At 39.9% G+C, this 22284-nt stretch overlaps 2 protein-coding genes across 5 annotated transcripts; one reads left to right on the top strand and one right to left on the bottom strand.

The window, feature by feature from the left end:
* Nucleotides 1–3222: 3222 nt before the first annotated feature.
* Nucleotides 3223–19631, top strand: LOC100867350 (1-phosphatidylinositol 4,5-bisphosphate phosphodiesterase). 4 transcript variants are annotated; one of them, XM_086903463.1, is made up of 20 exons: nt 3223–3506; nt 9302–9353; nt 11011–11269; nt 11840–11899; nt 12438–12575; nt 12917–12996; nt 13629–13764; nt 13884–13984; nt 14064–14230; nt 14393–14603; nt 14674–14932; nt 15239–15439; nt 15601–15802; nt 15875–16032; nt 16092–16298; nt 17277–17649; nt 17721–17873; nt 17957–18134; nt 18555–19005; nt 19235–19631. In XM_086903463.1, the coding sequence occupies exons 3-20, from the start codon at nt 11099–11101 to the stop codon at nt 19301–19303; spliced, it is 3315 nt and encodes a 1104-aa protein (XP_086759589.1). In that variant the 5' UTR covers nt 3223–3506; nt 9302–9353; nt 11011–11098; the 3' UTR covers nt 19304–19631. The 4 variants fall into 4 exon arrangements, with proteins under 4 accessions (XP_086759589.1, XP_086759573.1, XP_086759584.1 ...); XM_086903447.1 differs by having other exon boundaries at nt 15601–16032; XM_086903458.1 differs by having other exon boundaries at nt 3293–3311; nt 15601–16032.
* An 813-nt stretch (nt 19632–20444) lies between these two features.
* On the bottom strand, nt 20445–21618 carry LOC105736159 (uncharacterized). The gene is made up of 3 exons (XM_012489645.3): nt 21078–21618; nt 20690–20975; nt 20445–20627 (listed from the first exon to the last, which is right to left on the bottom strand). Exons 1-3 carry the CDS (start codon nt 21093–21095, stop codon nt 20509–20511), a joined length of 423 nt encoding a protein of 140 aa, XP_012345099.3. The 5' UTR covers nt 21096–21618; the 3' UTR covers nt 20445–20508.
* Nucleotides 21619–22284: the final 666 nt, after the last annotated feature.

Consider the following 22284-nt stretch of genomic DNA (forward strand, 5'->3'; position numbering starts at 1 on the left):
AAATTTCCTCCCAGTTGGGAAGTGGATCTAGATTTATCTGGGAACATTACCGGGCTCCGGTAAATACCTTGGGTAAGTTCGTTTATTTTAAGATTAACCGCGCGACACTGATACACAATACGTTTTCACGAGGGAGGATATTTTCTCACGGAGAAAATGTTACGGGATGCGGTAAGTTGCTAACATCATCGAGTCGTTTAATCGGATCCCCCGGGATCGCGACGCTGCACCTACTTTTCTTGTGTTTGAGGAAAAAAGTTTAGTATCGGTCGAGTTTAATATTGAGTTTATTCTTCGAACACCGGGTGAAATTTCTTTTCTGATAATATCCGATTGAAACGTTCGAAGATTTCGATCCGACATAGTGCTCGACGTTTGGACTCTTCTTGATCGAATGGGAATGATCCATTGGATGAAATTGTTAGAATTTGTATCGACATCTGAGGTGAATGATGGTAAGTATAAGATTTTTTGTCGATATCATTGACAAAATTGGAAGGGAATCTTTTGTTTGATCGAACTGGTACGAAAAACCAAGTTCGTTCTTTTTCAACGGCGATCGATATTATTTTAGACGATTCTAGTATTCGTTCTTCTACCGACAATTGTTCGAAAAGAGTTCTGCCATGGATCGCTCACACATGGACAGGTGTCCTCGTGTGAGCGATCAGAGTCCTGATGATTGAAGAACGATGCAATGTAAATGTATTCACAAGTCGTCTTTTCAGCGCGTGAATTCGTGAATATAGACAGAGAAAGCAAATGGTGGAAAAAGGATGGAGATAAATTAAAAATTATGAATTCAGCGCCATCTTCAGAGTGCCGCAAATGAAACATATATAAGCACGATAAATATAAGAATTGATCGTCAGCGCCATCTCTTTAATACAAAAGTACGGCAAGATAGAGTAAGAATTAACGTTCAGCGCCATCTCTTGAGCATTTTTGAAAAGATATTTATAACTAACAGCCACGAGATGGCACTAGCGATCAATTCTTATTATATCTCTGTCCTTCTTCTATTATTTTCTGTCCTTCCTTTGTGAGTTTCATTTGCGGCACTCTGCAGAGGGCGCTGAATTCGTTATTTTTAGCCTATCTCCATCCTTGTTCTACTTATTGCTTTCCTTATTTATATTTAGTCTACGAATTTAAGCACCCAAGAGAACGATTTCTCAATAATTTTTTGCATTGTTCTTTAATTTATTGATTAAAAAATCTTAACAAAATAAATACTTTTACGAAATAATATTTTTATTTAATTTCGTTAAATAAAATTTTAATAATTCATTGTATTTTTATATTATGAAATCTCGTGATGGAACCTAGTAATTTTTATAAAATATGAATAAAATAAAGATATAATAGAAAAGATTACAGATTGTATGTAATAAATTATAACATTGAAACATAATTTTGAAAATCAATGGTAAAGATTTGACTACTTAATCCCTTATACGATAATTCAAATATATTTCATAATTCTATATTTTAATAACTTTTTGATTTTTAAAACTTTATTTTATCACTTAAAAAAAGAATCATCTGTCAAAGTAGGTTGAAAAAATATTACATATTTAAATATAGACTTATTATTAGATTATAACGTGCTAGGTATGTAATATATTTTGATCTTTTTCAAAATTCAGTATTTCAGAACACGTAATACGAAATCTCATAAGATGTCGCTCCTGTTCCATTTCTGATCTATAATTACGGATTCGAAGTTTTCTACAATACACGCATCTGGTAAATGCTGTATTTGTTTCATATCTATTATCGGTATATTTCACGCTTTCATCAACTAGTGTAGCTTGATGCAATTCGAGATCGCGCAAACTTTGATTCAATGCTAAATAAGAGGATTAAGGAGAACTTTATACGCAGATTTCAATAAGAAAGTTTCTTATTAAGAACTTGGAGAAATTGAATTTCGTTGTATATATAAAAATTAGGAAAATGAATAATTTTAATAATTTTATCAAATGAAAAGTTATCTTTGAAAACAAATGACGTCGCTGTGAACTTTAGCCGATTTAACTTTGCAAATGAATGAAATTCATATTTGAAATATTAACATTACGCATATTTATCTGCAAATATAAATAATTGTCTTTATTACACAAGAAGATATTTATATCCCATGACACGCATTTTCATTACGCATACACTTATTGGAATGCAATCGCAAATATGACAAAATTACTATATACGTTACATTATTCAAAAATTTACATATTCTTTTCATTTTGTGCTGTTTAAATTTTTTCCAAATATAGAAGAATTCGTATTTCAAAATATAGGATATATAGTTTTTTTAATATAGTTTAGTGATTATTCCGCTTCCAACTCAACTTCGATACAAAAATTTTAATCAATCGATCGGCCCATAATTCGAACACATATTTGAAACTAAACAAGGGATTGTTTAATTTTAAATCGGTTCAAATATTAATTTTCGCAGACGAAATTTCACGCTTATACGCCTTCCGATTGAGGTTACATACGAATATTCGTACCCTAACGAATTGATAGTCACGGCTAAATTTTATACACACCTCTCGAAACGCGTTGCCATTGGAACGTATTTCATGGCTCCGATTCTTCATGCCAAAGTGGAATCATACCGTGCGGTCGGACACGGAAGCCGTTTGACTCCTTACCGAATCGCTCAAATAGCGTCAAGTAGAAACAAAAGTCAATAAGAGCAAATAATTGCACGAGCAACGTAAACTTGCAATCAAGTAATTTAAATTTCACGATTAATATTTACAAATTAACAAATTTTCCAATTTATCCCATTTTTGAAGCAAAATTGCGCAATAAAAAAATAAATATAATTTTTTCATTAAATTTCAATTCCAATATTTTGATCCACGACGCAGATAATGATTATACTAAATATGCACTATATATAAGATACGTAATATATATCAAAATAATATTTCGAAAGAAGAATCTACATCCTCTTCACAGAAACATCCTCTTCCAATTATCGCGCGAGGGAGGGATCAGATGGGGGGATGAAATTAAATTCCTGCTATCAGAATTCACACGCTTCTTCTCTGTCTCTGTTTCCGATAAACGAGATTTCACGTAAAGAATTTCCATGGAAGCAAGGTAAAAGCAGGTATCGTTTTTATTAACGGAGCAGCGGAGCGCGGCACATGCGCGCAGGAGAAAAGGACGGTATCGAGCCAGGCTAGTGGCTTGCCCGTCAACAGACGGTGTCGCACCGTCAGTTTCTTCCGCCGCGCCTGAAAGGCGTTCAGTGTCGAGCCGAAGAAACGCGCGCTTCTCCTACACTGTCCGTTCGTATTTTTTTTTTTTTTTTTAATTTTTTCACCACCAAGCGGATAGGTGACGCGCGTCGAGTGTGTGCGAGAGAAACGGGGAAGGAAGAGAGGGGCCGTGACAGAGAAAGGGGAAAGAGAATGTAATCGAACCGACACGAGACAGTCAGTAGCCATCAGTCAGCCGGTTATTTCACGCATACACGCGTACGGGTAAGGCGAGCGAGACACCTTGCAGAAATTTCGCTCGAGGAGCGTGGTACGCCCATGTGTGCTCGGATACACGCGCGACTCGAGCGTGTGTGCGTATGTGTGTGTATGTGTGTGTGTATATATATACACGCGCGAGCCGTCATCGTACACGACCGTTCATGGTTACTGCACGTCACAGACACATTGCGTTTCATCCGGAACCTTGGACGCTCTCGTATAAACTATGTATCAGTCGTCAAAAATTTACGTAGGATCACGGATGTCGGATACCGTGCGATATTGATAACGACAAGTGATTAACGGTTCATAGATCTCCTAGATATAAGAAATCTGATGTATAAAAAAAAAGAGAGAGAGAAAGAGAGAAAAAAAGCTTCGATTTCCAGGCGAACGAAAAATTTGAACTTTGCTACGGGAGGTATATGTACGCTTCTCGATCGTTTCATTCGTATCGGGGCGAATAATTCATATAGTTGTTCACATAGAATAAATTAGATTCCTTCCAGCTAGATAACCATTAACATCAAACAACATCGACTCGCGCATGTTCGCCAATTAGTCACGGCCCTCTATCATCCGTGCCATATCTTTCGCTTTTCTCCCTTCCCTTTCTTCTTCTCCTCTCCCTAAATTTCTCCCTTTCGTTTCCTACTCTCTCTCTCTCTCTCTCTCTCTCTCTCTCCGCCCGTCCACTCCTTTCCCCCTCTCCCCACCTTTCTGCTTCTCCGCCGCCTCCTTCTGTTTTCCTTTCTTTCCCGTGCGTTTTACGTTACCGCTCATGCGTGCTGACCCACGCGAGCCATTGTACGTCCCTTCGGTCTCTTTCATTCGTGTCGTCTTTCATTTTACGCGCTACCATCGCGTATATATACCTCGGGATACGCGTGTATGGATACACGATACACTCGCATCGTAACTCCGCAACACAACGGTTAACCGCACAACCAACGATTTGCTAATTAGCGGGCACGATTAAGACACACTTGGCGAGAGAGGAGAGCTCCACCACGAGATTATTAATCGAGCGAGATTCGCAGACCCAAAAGAAAATTTTTGAGGTCAAGGGAACGAGGATGATGAGGCCAGTAGCATAACCTTCGACGATACGGATTCGAACATTCCAAATTGGTCCCTCTCTGTATCAGCCTTCCATCCAACCGCTTTATCCGCCTTCTCTCCTCTCTTCATTTCTCCTCGTTTTCTCCGACTTTTGACCTTCTCGGAGGGGACCCTCGAGCCCGCGTGGAAAACAGCCGCCACGGATAATTACGCTCGTTAGCCAAGCGGAAATACCTTAATTGCCATTTCTTCACGGAGATTCTCTGGATTGTTGTTAATCGTCTCCTCCCGATCGTGTCAACGTTTATCTCTACTTTTTGCCACTGCTTTTTTCTACCGTTACATTTTCCCATCCCGTGCAGCCGGTGGATATCGAGCGTGTTTGTTTGTTAACTTTTTCGATTGAACGCAAATGGGTTACATCATTGACGTAAGATGATCGATGAGGCTGACAACTTCTGGCGGATGATTTATACGATGACGCGGTGTTTCGATGGAAAAAAAGAAAAAAAAAAGAGAGAGGAAAAAAGTAAACGGAGATAAATTGCGAATAAATTAATAGACGCGCGTGTTTGGATAATTCGCCGACGAGGAAAGTTTCAAATCAATCGTAAAAAAAATTTTATGATATTCGTTCGATGAAGAATTTGTCCGTGCAAATGGATCTTTTCATTTTTTTTTTTCTTCCAAGAGGGAAAGGAAAATATAAATTCGTCGAATTGTTATCTAAATTAGAAATTCAAATCAAAGTGGAGGATTCGTCGTCGAAGTTTGCAACGAATGGAACCCGCGAAACGTGTAATAACAACCTCGTCTTTTCCTATTATCCCCGTTATTGCTCAATACGGGTCACGACCCTCATTTATTTCCCATTCTTCTCGAGGAGGCCGGCGAGCGCATTAAGCGATTGAGCGGTCAATGTCGCTCGTAGTCGTCCTTCAAAAGCCTTCTGTGCCGGAAGTCGTGTAATTATCCGACCCGCGCAATCCAGCCTATTAATCTAACGCGTGAACAAATTCTCGCTGACCTGCCTGCCCCCCCACGCTCGCTCTGAATCCGCGTAGCTAAGTAGCCAAGCGTATTCATCCACTGTGCAAATATTTTTCCAACAACGTCCCATTTGTGCGTGTATCAAAGTGCAAATGTTTGCCTTGTATTTACGAGCGCGGCATATGCGTACCGGCTACTCCACCACTGATAACGCGTATCGTGATGTTTGAGAAAAGTTCTTCGCCTCACGTTGAGAAATAGTCGGGTACGGGGGAGATAGAGATGGGGAAGTGGACGTTGTTCGTCAGATTGGATAAATTTCTTCTGGTCATTATTTTCAATATTATTAGCAGATTATCCGTGGAGCGATAATTTCATTCATCCCGAGAGGTTGAACACAGAGGGTGAAGATATTACGTGATATTGCATAAGCGCGCATAACCTTCCTTCTCTTTCAACGATCTCACGCCGCATTATTCGTTCATTCGATACATTTTCCTCCCCGCGTTCCATTAAAAATAGCAATCCGGAGTGTATCGACATTTTACGGATATTTACGACTATCTCGGGGAATTCGAGAATTTTTTTCATCGCGAATTCGCGTTTCGTGAATGATGAAGCGACGTGTCGATTGCGCGCAATCGAGTTTCGAAAATCGTGTAAACAAACATCTCGATTGGAAAGGAAGGAAGGGAAATTGGTTAAGCTGCGTTCCCACCGAACCAACGATTTATCAAACTTTTTTTTCTTCTTTTCATCATTGTTTCTTGGAAAAAATTCTTAGAAAAATCTATCTATTATCGTCCAACGTTTCTCTTGTTTTTAGTTTAGCCGTCTGGCGTCGACGTGTCTCGATAGCGTCCCCTCCAGTGTCGCCTTGAAAACAGAAGCCAAAGGAAATCGAAACAGCGGAGATCTTCGAAACTTCGAAAACAAGATTGCCTCTGCAGCGTCGTATTCATCAAAAATATCGCGCTTCTTTTCGCTTCTTTGAGTCGATGAGAACGCTGCCTCAACGCTCGAGAAAAGTTTTACGAGCGGCCGCCGTTCAGCGAACGCGACCAGAGACTATCAACAGGGACAACTTATATTACGACATTCCGCGTTCTTCCGTTTTCACGACCAAAATACTCGATCACCACTTTGCCATTAAGTAAAGCGCGCGCTCGTGCTTATGATACGTCGTTACCCTCCCCTCCCCTCTTCCTCGAGAAGAATTCGTTTACTCCGTCAGACGCCAGAAACGTTTCCATCGTGCCAAGGAAGAAGCACCGGCACGAGCCGCGACTCCTGCATTATTTTCGTAACGTTTACGCGCTCGCCTCTGTGTATACGAGCTACACGCTCGTTTGTATAGAGGTGTCGTGCGGGAAATAAATCGATTATGTAATTACGCGCGTGTGTGGACGTCATTCAATTTTATTCAGGATCAATTACACGCTCGAAGTCGTGAGAAGAAAAAAAACGATGAAGAAATTGAATGTATGAACACGGTCACGATTTATTCGTTCGTCCAAATTTCTTTCTCGCGCTTTTCAATTTTATCATCTTTCCTTTTTTTTTTTTTTTTTTTTTAATTTTAAAATGTTAGTCGGTTTGTACGTCTTCCACGTCTTTCGATCAATTTGTTGACCCGCGGCCAATATGGAGAAAATGAGGTAAACGCTCATACTTCCGACTCCTTTTTTCGTTTATTCGAGCGAAATCGTTCGAAAATATCAATTCGTGGATTCTGCGAAAGAAATAAATATCGGATCCGGGAAGAAAAATATCTTACAACGTGGACGATGTTTTGAACTTCTTCCGCGCCACACTTATTTTCATAGCAGGTTACGTAGGCTTGTATAATCTCAAATTTATCTATCATTACCAATCTTATTTTTTTCGTCGTCGTAGAAATTATTTCCTACTTGTTTTCGCAACATTTTACAACTCTTTTTTTTTTTTTTTGTAATCATTCGTTCATAATTCAGGAAAATAGAAATTCGCACGGCAACTTGATTCGAGGATTTCGAGCCGCGCGCTCGAAAAACGCCATTCGAACAACATTTAACTTATGATTAATGGGGAATCAGTCCAGGACACTTATTTCCCCACGAACGGAACCAGAGCGGACGAGAACCAGAATCAACGTCAATCTTTAAGAATTTATTAGCCCGGTATATACTTCTTATTCGAGTCAGACGTCTGAAAATTCTGAACTCCAGGCAATCCGAAAATATCTACGAGTTCGTTTTGTTATACTTATTCCTCCGACCTTATTCCCTCCCCTCCCCCTCCTTTCTTTATTTTATTTTTCTTTTGTGCTTCGCCGGCTTTGTTGTGGTGCTCGTGTTCGGTCCAGTTGTGCATCTCATATCTATTATATACCTCCATTGTACCATCCTGTATCTATCTCTGAAATTTTTCACGAATATCTAATACGACATTCGACCTCGCGTTTCTTCCTTCTTTCTTCTTCTTCTTCTTTTTTTTTTCTTTCTTTTTTTCAAATCGATATCTAACCGATCGCGGAAAAATATCGTGTTTATCGTTACACCTTACAAATCTCTCTTCCTTTTTTTCTTTTCGATCGGTATCTAATCTAACGAAGTTGTAACACTCGAGTCGAAACAAAAGAACACGAAGTTCTTTTCCTTTTTTTTTTTTTTTTTTCACACATAATTGTCGAGCGTCATATAAATTTCAAACGTCATTGGCTCAATTTTTTTTTTCTTCTTCTTCTTCTTCTTGTTTTCAAAGCTTCCTTTTGCGTCAATTAAGATAACATTCACTCCGAGATAAGCCGAGGCGGGATATCCGTATACGATAGAGAAACATCGATAGATGCTCGACCTTTCTCGTTTCGCGAATGATAAATCCATTTACCGAATGTTAGCCAGCTTGAACGATAAGCACTCCCGTTTAATTGTACTTTCGTTTGGTACGGCGATGTCAAAGTTTCGTGTGGCGACGATATTATTCCCGGTCCCGTTATCCTAGAGTAAGTAGAGTTATCAGCTTTCTCTCTTCGTTCTCGCGTAAAGAGAAGATTAAAATTGAGATGGAACGAAATCGAGACTCGCATTCAACTTTGTCCATCTCTGTGCAAAGACAACGACAACAAAAAGTCGTTTCCACGTACTTTCCACGTACTCTTATTTTCATCTGTCGTTCTCACTTTATCTTCGTATTGTCAAGTTTTTACGTTGTACATTTTTGAAAAAAAAAAAAAAAAAACTTTGAGAGACTAGCGAAAAGTTAAGCGAATTAACTCACGTCTCTCGTGAATAAGCAGTAAATTGTTTCTCGAATAAACGGAAAGAAAATTGCGAACGATCAGTTTTTTTTTTTTTTTAATTTTTATCAATGTATATTTCTTCGTGTAACTTGAAATTATTGCGATGCTCGACTCTTTGCTCGTACGAAGTGTAACATATTTTGGTCGATCATTTATGTAAATATTATAATAAACGTAAGATTTCGTGGTCGCGTCGTTTTCAATCGCTCGTTGAATCGTTCGTTCGTTGGTGTGTCAAAGAAATTGAACGATACCAGTTGTCCGGTGACCGGAAACGAGGCAACAGTTACAGGAAAACGATGTTTGACAGCGACTCGAAATATATACCGAAGTTCGATCATAAAATTCGGTGAAATCAATTTGTATACCAAATTCTATCTATAGAATCCCGAGGCCTTGACTTGTGCGTGTTTCGAGGTGTACGAAAACTTGCATTCACCCAACTTGTTCTTTCTTGTTCTTCTAGGTGAGAGCTAAGAGATGTGCAAGCCAGCGAGGAAGAAACGTTCTTAACGTTCGTAAGTGTCTCATTTACTACTAGTTTTTATCGCGTTGTTGTTTGCTTCCCCTCGACGCGGTCCACGAAAGATAAAACTTTTATTAAAACGTTCATTATTCACCGCTTATCTTTCATGCCTTCTATTTTTCTTGCTTCGATCGGGCGAGACGAATTTTAATCAAGGAATAATGAAAGATCATCCGCCGAGTCGATGAAACTTCGTTGCATACGATCAATCTACGCTCGAGAGATCCGTGAAGAGAGCATAGAGTGTGTGTTCTAGCATCGTTCTATTTTTCGCCTAAACTCTTTCTATGCTTCGCCCTACTTTGTAACTAGGGAATAAAGGTCAATCGGTGCAACGATGCCGGTAAATTCTTTGCGCTTCGATACGATATCGACTGGTCGAGAGAAAAAAAAAAAAAAAAAAAACAATGAAAAATCTCACGGCGATCTCATGCTTCACGACGTACACCTGCAACAGATATATTTAATTGGGGCTCTCTCGTAGGCGTTGTGACGATCTCCTAAGGTCACTTCACTTCCCTTTGACCTTACGATTGCACGTTTTATATAACAACGTGAAGGATCGTGAAAGAAAAGAAGCGAATTTGCTCGATCTTTGGTTGGATAATATTATTCCACAAGTTGAGAAACAAGTGAACAAGTGCGGTGGAACAAAAAACTTTCTCGTCTCGCGGTTTCTGAGAAAATCGAATTTAAAAATTCGTGAGCACGATACGTTTACAATGTTCGAACTTTATTTTGTCTAAGGAAGAAACCTTTGTCCATGCATTCTGTTCTTCCGCGTAGAAATTTTATTTTATTTTTCTTCTTTCATCCCACGAGCATCGATCCGCCGAGCAGCGTATACGAAATAGAGAAAATGCGATTAACTCGATTCCCGTGGGTGGTTGAGAAAATACGGTTAAAATTCCCATGGATGGCTCTCTATAGGGGCGAATAATAACAAAATCGACGTTGATTCCACGCTCGATCCATCCATTCGGATTATCCGCGTTTCCCCCCCGATGAACGAAGTCGTTCATCGTCCGATTTCGAGGATCCGACACGAGCCAGCGAGAAGATTGTTTAGGAAGTCGGGTAACGTCTCGCATTCCGCGTAACGAGGTGAACGGTTTAATTGGATTTTGATGCAGGTTAAAGAGGCCGTGGCACGTATCCCCCTCCTCGTTCTCGATCAGGTTAACTCGATTGTGGCCCGGAGAAATACCATTAAGAGACACACTGTACGTGGTTCAATCGATCCCTCCCCGTGCTTCAATGCCGCGCGTTTTAAATAAATGAACAGCGTCAAAGAGCAACCCGCCCGAGATTCGTTTCGTACTCGATTGAAACAACGATTGGAATCGCGCATCAACGAGAACGCAACAACATATCTTGCGAAATTATTCCCATTAATTACTTCGAGCAAAATCTTCGTATCTAAATGTAGATCGGTTAGTCACGTAATTCGATTATTTCGAGTAGCGAAATTACACGGATCTTCAATTGAGAAACGTTTTATCTTTCGTGGGCAACGGCTACTCTAATCTTTTATCTTTCACGAACGCGCAATCGTGCGAATTGACGTGTGTGAATCCGTGTGTCACGAATGACGTTTAGAAATTGTTCGCTTTTAAGAAAAGTTTTTCTTTCTTTCGTGTCGTTGGTAGGATTTGGACGATAGTGGGTGACGCGTCCCTTGATACGGACGAATCCGTGTGAAGAGAGAGAGAGAGAGAGAAAGAGAAAAAAAGAGAGATGACGAAAAGATTCGAGTTCAATTGGCAGATCGAGGTACCCTTAGCCCTCCGTCAGGGATGCGTGTTCGATCGGTGGTCGGAAGAGAAGGACAACACGGAGCTCGAGCTGAATTGCGTGTTCAAGGTCGACGAATATGGGTTCTTCATCTATTGGCAGAGCGAAGGAAGGGTAAGTTCATCTGTCGTTCCGATTTTATTCCATTCGAGACGTTTTTTTCCCACGGACGATTTGGGAATTTAGGATCCAAAGGGAATATACTCTAGTTGGAAAATACGGTAAAAAAATATTCGTGTCTACGGTATTTGCCTGATTTTGGGTTAGGGAAAATTAAATGAAAAATTCCTAAATTCCCTCTGGATCGTCTTTGTTCGTGCAATCTAGAAAAACGTATCGATTCCTCGAACTGATCTCTTTTAATCATTTAGTTCTCGACTTTATTATTATTTTAATATTTTTTTTTTTTAGTTGCGTAGAAATTTTATTTTATAAATAATTTTTATAAATATTTTTAGATTAAACTGACGAATTGAGTGAAATCGAATTGATCAATCTTTCGAGATGAATTTGATTTCAATATTTAAATTTGTAGGAATTATCTATCTATTACGAAGCATACGTTTAGAATCTTGAAACTTGACCTTGAAAAACAAATCTTAACAAGTTTCATCGTATTATGTGCATTTAATTACAGCGTTTAATTGCTTAAACGTCTCGTATTTACGTTTCAAATATGTATAGGACGGGGACGTGATAGAGCTGTGTCAAGTGAGCGATATACGTGCCGGCGGATTACCAAAGGTGAGAATGTCATGTATCCAACGATTGTCATCCTGTTTCGAGCGTGGCATCCATTTTCCATAAAAAAAAAAAAAAGAAAAAAGAAAAACGTTCACTTCGAAATTTCAACAGATACATAATCTCTTTGACGGCGCAATCGATGCGCAATCGGAGATAAAATTTTTATTACGATTTTGTTTTTCTTTTTTTTTTTTTTCTTTACGATTCCATATACGATGTGGATCCGCAAAAAAAATATTTATTCCACTTCTTCTTCTTCTTTTTTTCTTACTTTCGCAAGTACAAACAAACTGTAGGAATTTTCGTTTCAAATTGTAATTTTAAACAACAAGAGTCTTTTATACCCGAGCCACTTTTCAATACGAGCCACTTGCAAATTATTTAATGCCACCCGCTCTTTTTATCCCCCTATTTTCTAAGAAAAGAGAGTTTATAAGAAACTGGATCGATAACGCATCTACGCCTTGCTCGTCTTAATCAACCGGACCTGCCAACCGAGCGACCAATTCTATAATCGTTTTCGTAATCTTTAATTCAGGACCCGAAGCTGTACGACAAGCTTGTGACAAAGCACGGGGAGCAATTAGAGGAGAAATGTTTAACCATCTGTTCGGGCGTAGATTATACAAATATTAATTACCAGCATGTCGTTTGCCCGGATTCAGCTACGGCCAAGGTAAATTTACTCGTTATATAACCCTAGCTCTATTTGATATCCCCTCCCCTCCTCTGAAAATTTAACAAATGAAGGAACCTACGGTTCCCAAGCCCTTTTGGGGATTGCTCGAATGATAATATAACAATATTTAACTCTCTCGACGATAACGTTGTGTCACGTCACGTGACGTAATTCGACGAATTGTTATGGAGGGGGGAGGAGGAATACGAGAGACGAGGGAAAAAAAAAAAAAAAATGGGGAATTTAAAAATCGATCGAAGAAATTTTTCCAATTCATTCGGTTAAGCAATTATTATCACGATCAATAAAGTCCACGTGTTTGCTGTGTCCCATGACAGATATGGCTGGATGGCATACGATCGATTACGCACAACGTGAAAGCCAACAACGTTTGCCCGCTTACGTGCTTGAAGAAACAGTGAGTTTCCTAATGCAATTACACACGTATACACAATACACACCTACGCCGATTCTCCCGTTGACATTAACGCGATGAAACAATTAGCCAGAAACAGTGTTCCACACCTGTAAACCCTTTATTTGCGATATCGATTTTAAATATCGAGAGAGAGAGAGAGAGAGAGAGAGAGAGAGAGAGAGAGAGAGAGAGAGATAGAGAGAGAGAAAGATGAACGCGTAACATTTCCTGGTTTTTCAAAGTGATCGAGAATATGTTATAACGCGATATATTATTACTCGATATATTATTACGTATTTTTATTCTCCAGAGATGTAACGTAATTTTCTTTCTTCGAATAAATTTAATCTTCCCGATTAAATTTCGTAACTTTACGTAACTCTTCTTTCTAATGAAATTTAAATTTTTCTTAAACGTTCGAATATTATTTTATCTTGGAGTAATTTCATGCATTCTGTACGCATGAATCTTTTTTCTAGAAATCTTTTTTTTTTTTTTTTTCTATAAAAATGTACATACGTCTATAAAAATGTACATATTTTGGACCCGTGCAACGACACCCTACCCTCGATCTCGCCCAAGATTCTGAAGAAGGGTCGTCGAGGAGTAAATAAATGTTTGCCGTGTTCCAGTTGGATGAGGCTTAGAATGCTGATCGATCCGAATGGAAAAGTTCCGGTGAAAGTGGTCGCGAGAACTTTCGCATCTGGGAAAACGGAAAAGCTTGTTTATCAGTGCCTCGCCGATTTAGGCCTATCCAGCGGAAAGGTAAGAGGCGAGAAAAACAAAAAAAAAAAAAAAGAAAAAGAAAAAGAAAAAAAACACGCACAAAAGCAATCGTAAGGAGAACTTGTTTGCCGAAACTTTTGACGAACGAAAACTTGCAGAACGACGTGATCGAGCCTGAAGACTTCACCTTCGACGCTTTCTACGCGTTGTACCACAAAATCTGCCCTCGAAACGACATAGAGGAATTGTTCCAATCCATGTGAGTATCGTATCATGGGATCGATAATCAAATAGAAAGAAGGAAAATGACGATGGTTTTTTTCGAACTTCGTTTCCAGCACCCAGGGGAAAGCGGACACGATCAATCTCGATCAATTGGTCATGTTTCTGAACGAGAAGCAACGAGATCCAACGTTGAACGAGATCTTGTACCCGTTGTACGACGAGAAGAGGGCGTTGGAGATCATAAACGATTACGAGCAGAACGAGACAGCGAGGAATCAAAGTAAGAAATTTCTTTCTTTTCTTTCCATCGAAAATGTTTCTCTTTTTCTCTCTCTCTCTCTCTTTCTTACTTTCCCCCTTGAACATTATCGATCGTGCCTCTCGAATTAGTTTGTACCTTTGGTGTGATGGGATCCTTTCAGAAGCAATCACGTCCTTTCAGAAACGATGACGAAGGACGGTTTCATAAGGTACCTGATGTCCGACGAAAATGCGCCCGTATTCCTGGACAGGCTGGACGTTTACATGGACATGGATCAACCGCTTGCGCATTATTACATCAACTCGAGCCACAACACGTATTTGTGCGGCCGTCAGTTCGGCGGCAAGAGCAGCGTCGAGATGTACAGGCAGGTGTTGTTGGCCGGTTGCAGGTAAGATTGGGAACGAGAGGGAATGGTGGAGAGTTTGTGAAGGCGTGTTTAGAACGCGTGGAACTTGAAGGTGCGTCGAGTTGGATTGTTGGGATGGCAAAGGGGAGGACGAGGAGCCGATAATTACGCATGGCAAAGCTATGTGCACCGACATTCTCTTCAAGGACGTGATTTACGCGGTGAGGGACACAGCGTTCGTCACGTCTGAATATCCGGTCATTCTTAGCTTCGAGAACCATTGCAGCAAGAAGCAGCAATACAAATTGGCCAAATACTGCGACGAAATTCTGGGCGATCTGCTTCTCAAGGAACCGCTCAAAGACTATCCAGTGAGTATTACATTTCGTGGTTTTTATTTCTGAAATGTTGATAACGCCCCTTCCAACCTCGTCTTCCATCTCTTCTGATATCTCGCGATAACGAATTAAATACGCCGATATACGAAATCGATAAAATCCTCATAGGTAGCCACTTCTCGCCGTTATCTGAAAATATTTATCTCTATAATATTTATCGAGTATCGCTCGATTAAATTACACAATCGTGATGGAAGATACGAATTCTCGATTATCGAACTGAAAAAAAAAAAAGAAAGACACATAAGACGAATATCGATATTTGTTTTGATGAAATAGCTGGAGCCAGGAGTACCTCTGCCTTCGCCCAATTTGCTCAAACGTAAGATTCTGATAAAGAACAAACGTTTGAAACCCGAGGTGGAGAAGCACGAGTTGGAATTGTTTCGGCAAGGCCAATTCGTCATCGAGGACGAGGTCAAGGAAGACGCGAGCGCGCCTCCCTCTGTCGCCGTTGTCGTTGAGCAACAATCGGTAAAGGTAATACGACGAATCGTCTATACGAAATACGTAATGATACGAATGTATAGAGAAAATTAAATTCGTTTGAAAATTAAAACATCAAATTCCACCACCGTCGACATTAATTTCCTCTCAATTACGATTGAAGAGAAAGAAATTCGAAATTTTCGATTTTGCAGGAAGAGGTTTCGACGACCGAGTCAGTCGCATCGTCGACGACCGGCAACCAGCAACAGTCGAGCTCGAGCACTGGATTAGGCGAAACTCTGGACATACCCGTTCCACCGTATACAGGAAGCACGACAAACGTCCATCCATGGTTGTCCTCGATGGTCAACTACGCGCAGCCCATCAAGTTCCCCGGCTTCGATGTTGCCGAACGTAAGGCAATGATTTCCCTCGGTTATACGGTTAAACGAAAGAAACGATTGATGATAGTGCCCTCTTGTACAGAAAAGAATATTCATCACAATATGTCTTCCTTCGCGGAAACCGCTGGCCTCAATTACCTGAAGACCCAAGCGATCGAGTTCGTCAATTACAACAAGCGGCAAATGAGCCGGATTTATCCGAAAGGCACCCGGGCGGATTCATCGAATTACATGCCACAGGTAATTTCCGCGGTATCCCCAGGCGTGCCGTCCAAATACGATCGATCGATTGAAAACAGGTCTTCTGGAACGCTGGTTGTCAAATGGTGTCGTTGAATTTCCAAACCGCGGACCTGCCCATGCAACTGAATCAGGGCAAGTTCGAATACAACGGTTCCTCCGGCTACCTACTCAAACCTGACTTCATGAGACGTGCCGATCGAAGCTTCGACCCATTCGCCGAGAGCCCTGTGGACGGTGTGATCGCCACCCAATGCAGCGTTCAGGTATCTCGAAATTATTCTCTTAATATTATAGAAAAATTATGCATTTCGAAATCGATCGATCTACGTATTTTTCGAAGAACGTGCGTCTTCTTTAACTTTATATATAAGCTATTCAAAATAGATAGTCCTCCCTTTTCTGAATACTCGAGTAATTTATCATTCGAAACATCGCAGTTAACTTTTTTTGGATAAACTTGTCACAACTTGATCGCGTAATTTTATTCGAAATTTTAATTCCTTCGCTACGAGGGATGACTATAATCAGCTGCCACATATTTTCCTATTTAAAAAGTGGTTTCGTATCTCAAAAGCGGAAAAAGAAGTATTTTTTGATTGAAATCATACATTTATTCCTAATTTTTTTTTATGCTATATAGATATACAATCGTATAAAATTTAATATAAAATAAGTACAAAATTATTTAACAATGTACTTTCAAAAAAATCAAGTTTTTCATCAAATGTTGGATTTTCATGCTGTTTCATGATTTGATATAACTTAATCATCGTCATAATTTTGATACCGGGGACAAAACTTTTAAAATGAAGTATGAAGGAAAAAAATACAAGATATTCCACAAGATACATAACATTAATTACTATAACATCATGATTTTATAATTTAATTACTTATCTGATTCACTTAATTCCATCATTAATCAGTTCAGTTCATAAAATTTCACAAAATAATTAATTCTAATTATTAATTCTTAAAGTTAATTTAAATTAAATATCAATTATAACAACTGTAAACACTACACCATTATATTCTTTTATTATTATTATATTATTACACCATATTATCATTGCTATACTATAATAATCTATAATGATTAAATTAACTTTCAACAATTTACACGAAACTTGCGCTCACCTAGTCTGTCTAACGACCAATGATTAGCGCCGTAGCGAAATTGAGAAAACGCAAACAGAAATTCAAAGTAGAAATTAACTTTGAGAGAATTTTGGCTTCGCCAGGTGATCGCCGGTCAATTTTTATCCGACAAGAAGGTCGGGACTTACGTGGAGGTGGAAATGTACGGTCTACCGACGGACACGATTAGGAAAGAATTTCGGACCAGAGTGGTTCCAGCGAACGGGCTGAATCCCGTCTACAACGAGGAGCCTTTCCTGTTTCGAAAAGTCGTGCTGCCGGATCTGGCCGCCCTCAGATTCGCGGTCTACGACGAGTCGAACGGGAAGCTGTTGGGCCAGAGAATCGTCCCCTTGGACGGTCTACAGTCGGGATACAGGCACATATCCCTGAGAACAGAGGCGAACTTCCCCATGTCCCTGCCAATGCTGTTCTGCAACATAGAGATCAAGATTTACGTGCCGGACGGCTACGAAGGTAAGCGTCTCGATAAGGTATTTTGATTGTCCTATCTGTTTCGATCTGTTTCATTTGGATCGATGTAACAGGGCTTATGGACGCGCTCACGGCGCCACGGGCCTACAAGAAGTCGGAGAACGCGTCTCAGAATAAAATGCGTGGGCTTGGGATAGAGGAGAGCGACAGCAAGGGCCACTGTGATTCCGCGCCCGCTCATCATCGCGAGGCGCCTAAACCTCGAGGTAATTCTCTTCAATTTTCGATTCAATTGAGTAGAATTGAATGATAGAAAAATGGGGATTCTTTTTCTTTCTTTTTTCTTTAGAGGAAATGAAATTCAATCCCATAACGGCTGAATCGTTGAGGCAAGAAAAAGGGTATCAGAAAGTGCTGAGAAAGCAGCAGAAGGATTTGGAGTCTTTGAAGAAGAGGCATCAGAAGGAGAAACTTACCGTCCAGAAACAACATTGCACCGCGATAGAGAAGATTATCAAAGGGAAAAAGTACGTGATTTTTTTTTTTAAATTGATACAAAGAGAAACTCTTTCCCTTGATTTTTGACTGTGCTTCTGTCTGTTCTCTGTCACCAAACGGATACACGTGCTAAATATATATCCTACTTTTCTATGTATATATATATATATATAAATAGACCTCCGATGTTTCTCTTTAAACGAAGTCAGAAAGCCTTGCTGATTAGTTCCATACTTTCTTCTTTTCTCCAATGTTCCACAATCATCGTTTTAACCATGAAAAAGTTCGGTTCGATTATTGGTCGAACAGAAGTCGCTGGTTTCTTTCTGGAAAGAAATACGAAAGAGATAATTATTGGACACTTTACGACGTACAGTAGGAAAAAGTTTCTTGCTTTTTACCACGAATTTTCCTCCGGCGTTAAATTTTCTTGTTTCTCGGTTCGATAGCAAAGCGGAGCTGTCGAGAGATCCGATCGTTCGTCGAGAAGTTTCCGAGCAAACGGTTCAATGGTCTCGATTGGCGGATAGGCAACGTCGAGAGGAACGTGACCTGATACGTTCCCATTTGGAGGAGCGGAGGAACACTCTGAGAAAATTGTGTGTGGCTGCTCAGTTGGCTCAGCAGAAACAGCTGACGGCGCGACACGAGCGCGAGATCAAAGAGATGAACGCGAGGCAGGCGAGGCTGTCTGTGGAGAGCACGAGGGAGGTGATGAACGATAAAACTTTGAAGACCCGGGGGATAAAGGAGGGCCGGCTTAGGGAGAAGCAGCAGAACAATACGAAAAAATTCATGGAGGAGAGGAGAATCGCACAAATGATTCAGAACAGGGAGAAGGAGAAGCTGAAAGTAATTCACGAGAAGCAACTGGAGGAATTGCAGAAAGACATGAATGCGGTAATTTTTTAATTTTTCTAGGGGAGATTATTTTTACGATATAATCAAACGTAACGCTTTTCTTTATCTTGCTCATCTTCCTCGAAAAGTCAATCTCACTTATCAAGATTAAAGAAATAAAGAATTCACGATAAAATCCTTTGGAATGGTTTTTATTCGAGAAAAACGAGAACAATCGATTCCGATTGATTTGCAAAAGTGCAAATTTATTTGAAACAATATTTTCCAGGTAATGGATATGTACAACAACGAGGAAATGGAATACGAGTTGGGTCCTAAAACCGAATGTTACGTGTGATGAACCGATCCACGGTTAATCTGACAAAATTCTCACGAACCTGAGGTGCTGCTGCGTTCATAGAATCCGCTCCTATCGTTAATTACAACTGGAATTGGGATCAAGCCTCGTTAGCTCTCACCGTTCTCAAAAACTTTTTGGGAACCGGAAGCAACCAGACAAGCCGCGTTAATCGTATTCTAATTCATTCTCCTGAATATTTTTTTATAAAAAAGAAGAAAAGAAGAAGAAGAAGAAGCATCTTGTAACTTCATACTCTCTCCGTCGTCGCACGAGCAAGTACCTAGACTAACTAAATAAGGGAGTCAATAAAAAAAAACTAAAGTGATCTAGTCAAGTTCTTACATATTAATAATAAGTATATATATTATATATATATTTATTATATATATATATAAATATACATAAAATATAAAATGAGAAACGGATCACGAGGATCGAGCGTGCCGAGTGATTCGTCGATTTCAATATTTTTCGATTGTTAAAAACGCTATTACCGAATTCTATCGTACCGTGATGCGTGAGAATAAAGAGCGACTGTAAAGAGCGCGTATGTATTTCATGTCTAAAAAAAAAAAAAAAAAAAAAAAAACAAAAAGAATATGCCAAAAGGAATTTGCCGTGATGATTCTACGTCGTTCGCTTTTTCTTTCTTTTTTTTTTTTTTTTTTTTTTTTTACGGCCGGACAGAGTGAATTATGGGAAGCCAATTACAGCGCAAATACCGGTCGTTATTAGAGCCTTAGAAATCGTTCCACGATCTACAGATCGAGAAGGTACTCGTTTCGAGGATTCGTTCTTTTTTCTCCCGCCTCGAAATGGTACCCTCGCACCGAATGGTCCAAAGTCGTAAAAAAAAGAGGAAAAAAGAAAAAAAAAAAAGGAAAAAAATACCGCGAGCCAAAACAAAGCATTGTAAATACAAAGTGTAAATGAGATTCAAACAGGAAGGGAAGGCTAGCGTTAATCATTATCACGTCGTTGTTTTCTTTCTTAATAACGTTATTTACACAAATTATTATATTAACTTATATTATAACGATATAACGTTCAATATATATTATATATATATTGAATTATAAAGGAGTAAAGAAAAGAGGAGAAATAAAGAGAGATTGCTAGCCCTACTATGATCAGTCGATTGCGATTCAATTCTGTATTCGTTTAAAATTCATAAAATTAAAGACACGATTCATCACTCATCGTTACAATTGAGGGTGATTATAATTGAGGGCATGGTTGAATCGTTCGTATTGATGGGGTGCGTTCACGTCTCGGCCTCTGAAGTCCGCAGGATTGTTCACAGGGATATCGTCGAACGGGACTGAAAACGAGGAAAAGTTTACTGTGTTGTTTCACAAATAGTTACCAACTTTTACTCGTTACCTCCCGCGAATGGATGAACGAAATTCGCCTGGCCGTCGATCGGAATTCGATGATCGTAATAATCCTGTCCCACCCCTTCTTCTCTCCCCGTGTTCCCTCCTTGTCTGCCCGTGTTCTCTTCTTGCGTTCTGTAATTGCCGAAGAAAGGCGCGCCGATATGCTGGTCCACCAGCTCGTTTGGATAATTGCGCGGCTGATAAACGTGTTGGAAATTAGGAAAATACGGATGTTGAGGTATTCTTGGTATTCTCCTTGCTTGGCAAACGACAATCATCGCAAGACACAACTGCAACCAAATTTTACGATAAATCCTCGCTCGAGAGAAAGATAGTATTTCACACTGCACGACTTGATACAAAACTTAATTTCCTTAATACGAATCACTCACCAACAGACAGCACTTCATAGCGAATGCCTCTAAAAAATGTCCACTAAGGAGAAATATTCAAAGACTCCACTAGAGGATCTCCGCGCGAGCATACACGTTTTATACACGACATTGGCGAAGAATTTCGAAAACGATTTCTATGTTGACAAGAGAACGAAAAGATTACACCCACGTATCCATTAGTTACCGCGAAACTATACGTTTCATTGCCGCGACTTGCGTAATACGATTGCCCGTTGCGGCGAATGGGTGAGGAAACAAGCGATTCCTCGAAATAATCGAAAGCAAGACTCGGCTCGTAATTAATTCCTTACATAGTCTTGGCCACCGAACTGGCGCAATCCTAGTCGGCTGATAGAAGGCGAAGATATGCTGGAAATTCGTTGCCAGCCAGGTTCCCAGCTTTCCTGGCACATGCACAGGTATCTCATTTTTTTTCTTTCCTTTCTTTGCAATTTTAAATCTAGTAACTTTTATTGTTCGGAGTACATTACATCGAATCAAAAGTTAATCGCCGATCAATTTCATTTCTTGTAATACTAACGCTCTACCAACTTAGAACGATATGTCTTGAGTGGATCACCTTGATGTCATGGCGTAACTTTGCACGTTCACGTAATTGGAAACATGTACGGAAAAAGGTGATAATTTCAAAAGTATCTCTCTCTCTCTCTCTCTCTCTCTCTTCTCTATTTAACCTTTAACATCGATGATGAAATAGAAGCAGAAAAAGCGAGATTGCTCGCGAGCAAAGTTTGGTTCTCGAGATTGGAAAAGCGGCATCTCGAAATCGATGGAGTGACTGAGAACCACTGTACACACGGGAGCAACGATAACGCCATTTCGGTTTGCCAGGAATAATAATATCGGGGGAAAGTTTTCATCGGAAAATGAGTTTCCACTCTGGTCGGATTAAGATCTCGAGAGAGAGGCAATCTCGTTGTATTCTCGATCGACTCGTAATCCTCGTGTTGCAGAGAGAGAGAGAGAGAGAAAAAAAGTGCAAAGGTTCGAGGGAAAAGTTCTGGGGCGAAGAATCATCGAAACTTGGCCTTCGTAACGGTCGAAAATGGTATAAGCTTTTTAACGGAGTTTCAATCCGCTCGTTGTCGCGACGAGAGCCACTGGAGAATCCCCGAAGAAACGGCAGCGATTGCGGAATCGACTGTGAACAAGGAGGAAAAGTTGGGAGGGCGTACGGATACAA

This window comes from Apis florea, unplaced genomic scaffold, assembly GCF_048593485.1.
Source record: "Apis florea isolate Af1SG1 unplaced genomic scaffold, ASM4859348v1 contig_1615_pilon, whole genome shotgun sequence".
NCBI classification, from domain to species: Eukaryota; Metazoa; Arthropoda; class Insecta; order Hymenoptera; family Apidae; genus Apis; species Apis florea.

Excerpts from the sequence above, each read along its gene's own strand:
- LOC100867350 (XM_086903447.1), top strand. The coding sequence starts at position 11,099 with ATGACGAAAAGATTCGAGTTCAATTGGCAGATCGAGGTACCCTTAGCC. Across the intron at positions 16,299-17,276 it reads CCACCCAATGCAGCGTTCAG|GTGATCGCCGGTCAATTTTT; the intron begins GTATCTCGAAAT and ends TGGCTTCGCCAG. Across the intron at positions 18,135-18,554 it reads AAGATTATCAAAGGGAAAAA|CAAAGCGGAGCTGTCGAGAG; the intron begins GTACGTGATTTT and ends TCGGTTCGATAG.
- LOC105736159 (XM_012489645.3), bottom strand. Across the intron at positions 20,628-20,689 it reads CGTTCATCCATTCGCGGGAG|TCCCGTTCGACGATATCCCT; the intron begins GTAACGAGTAAA and ends CCTCGTTTTCAG.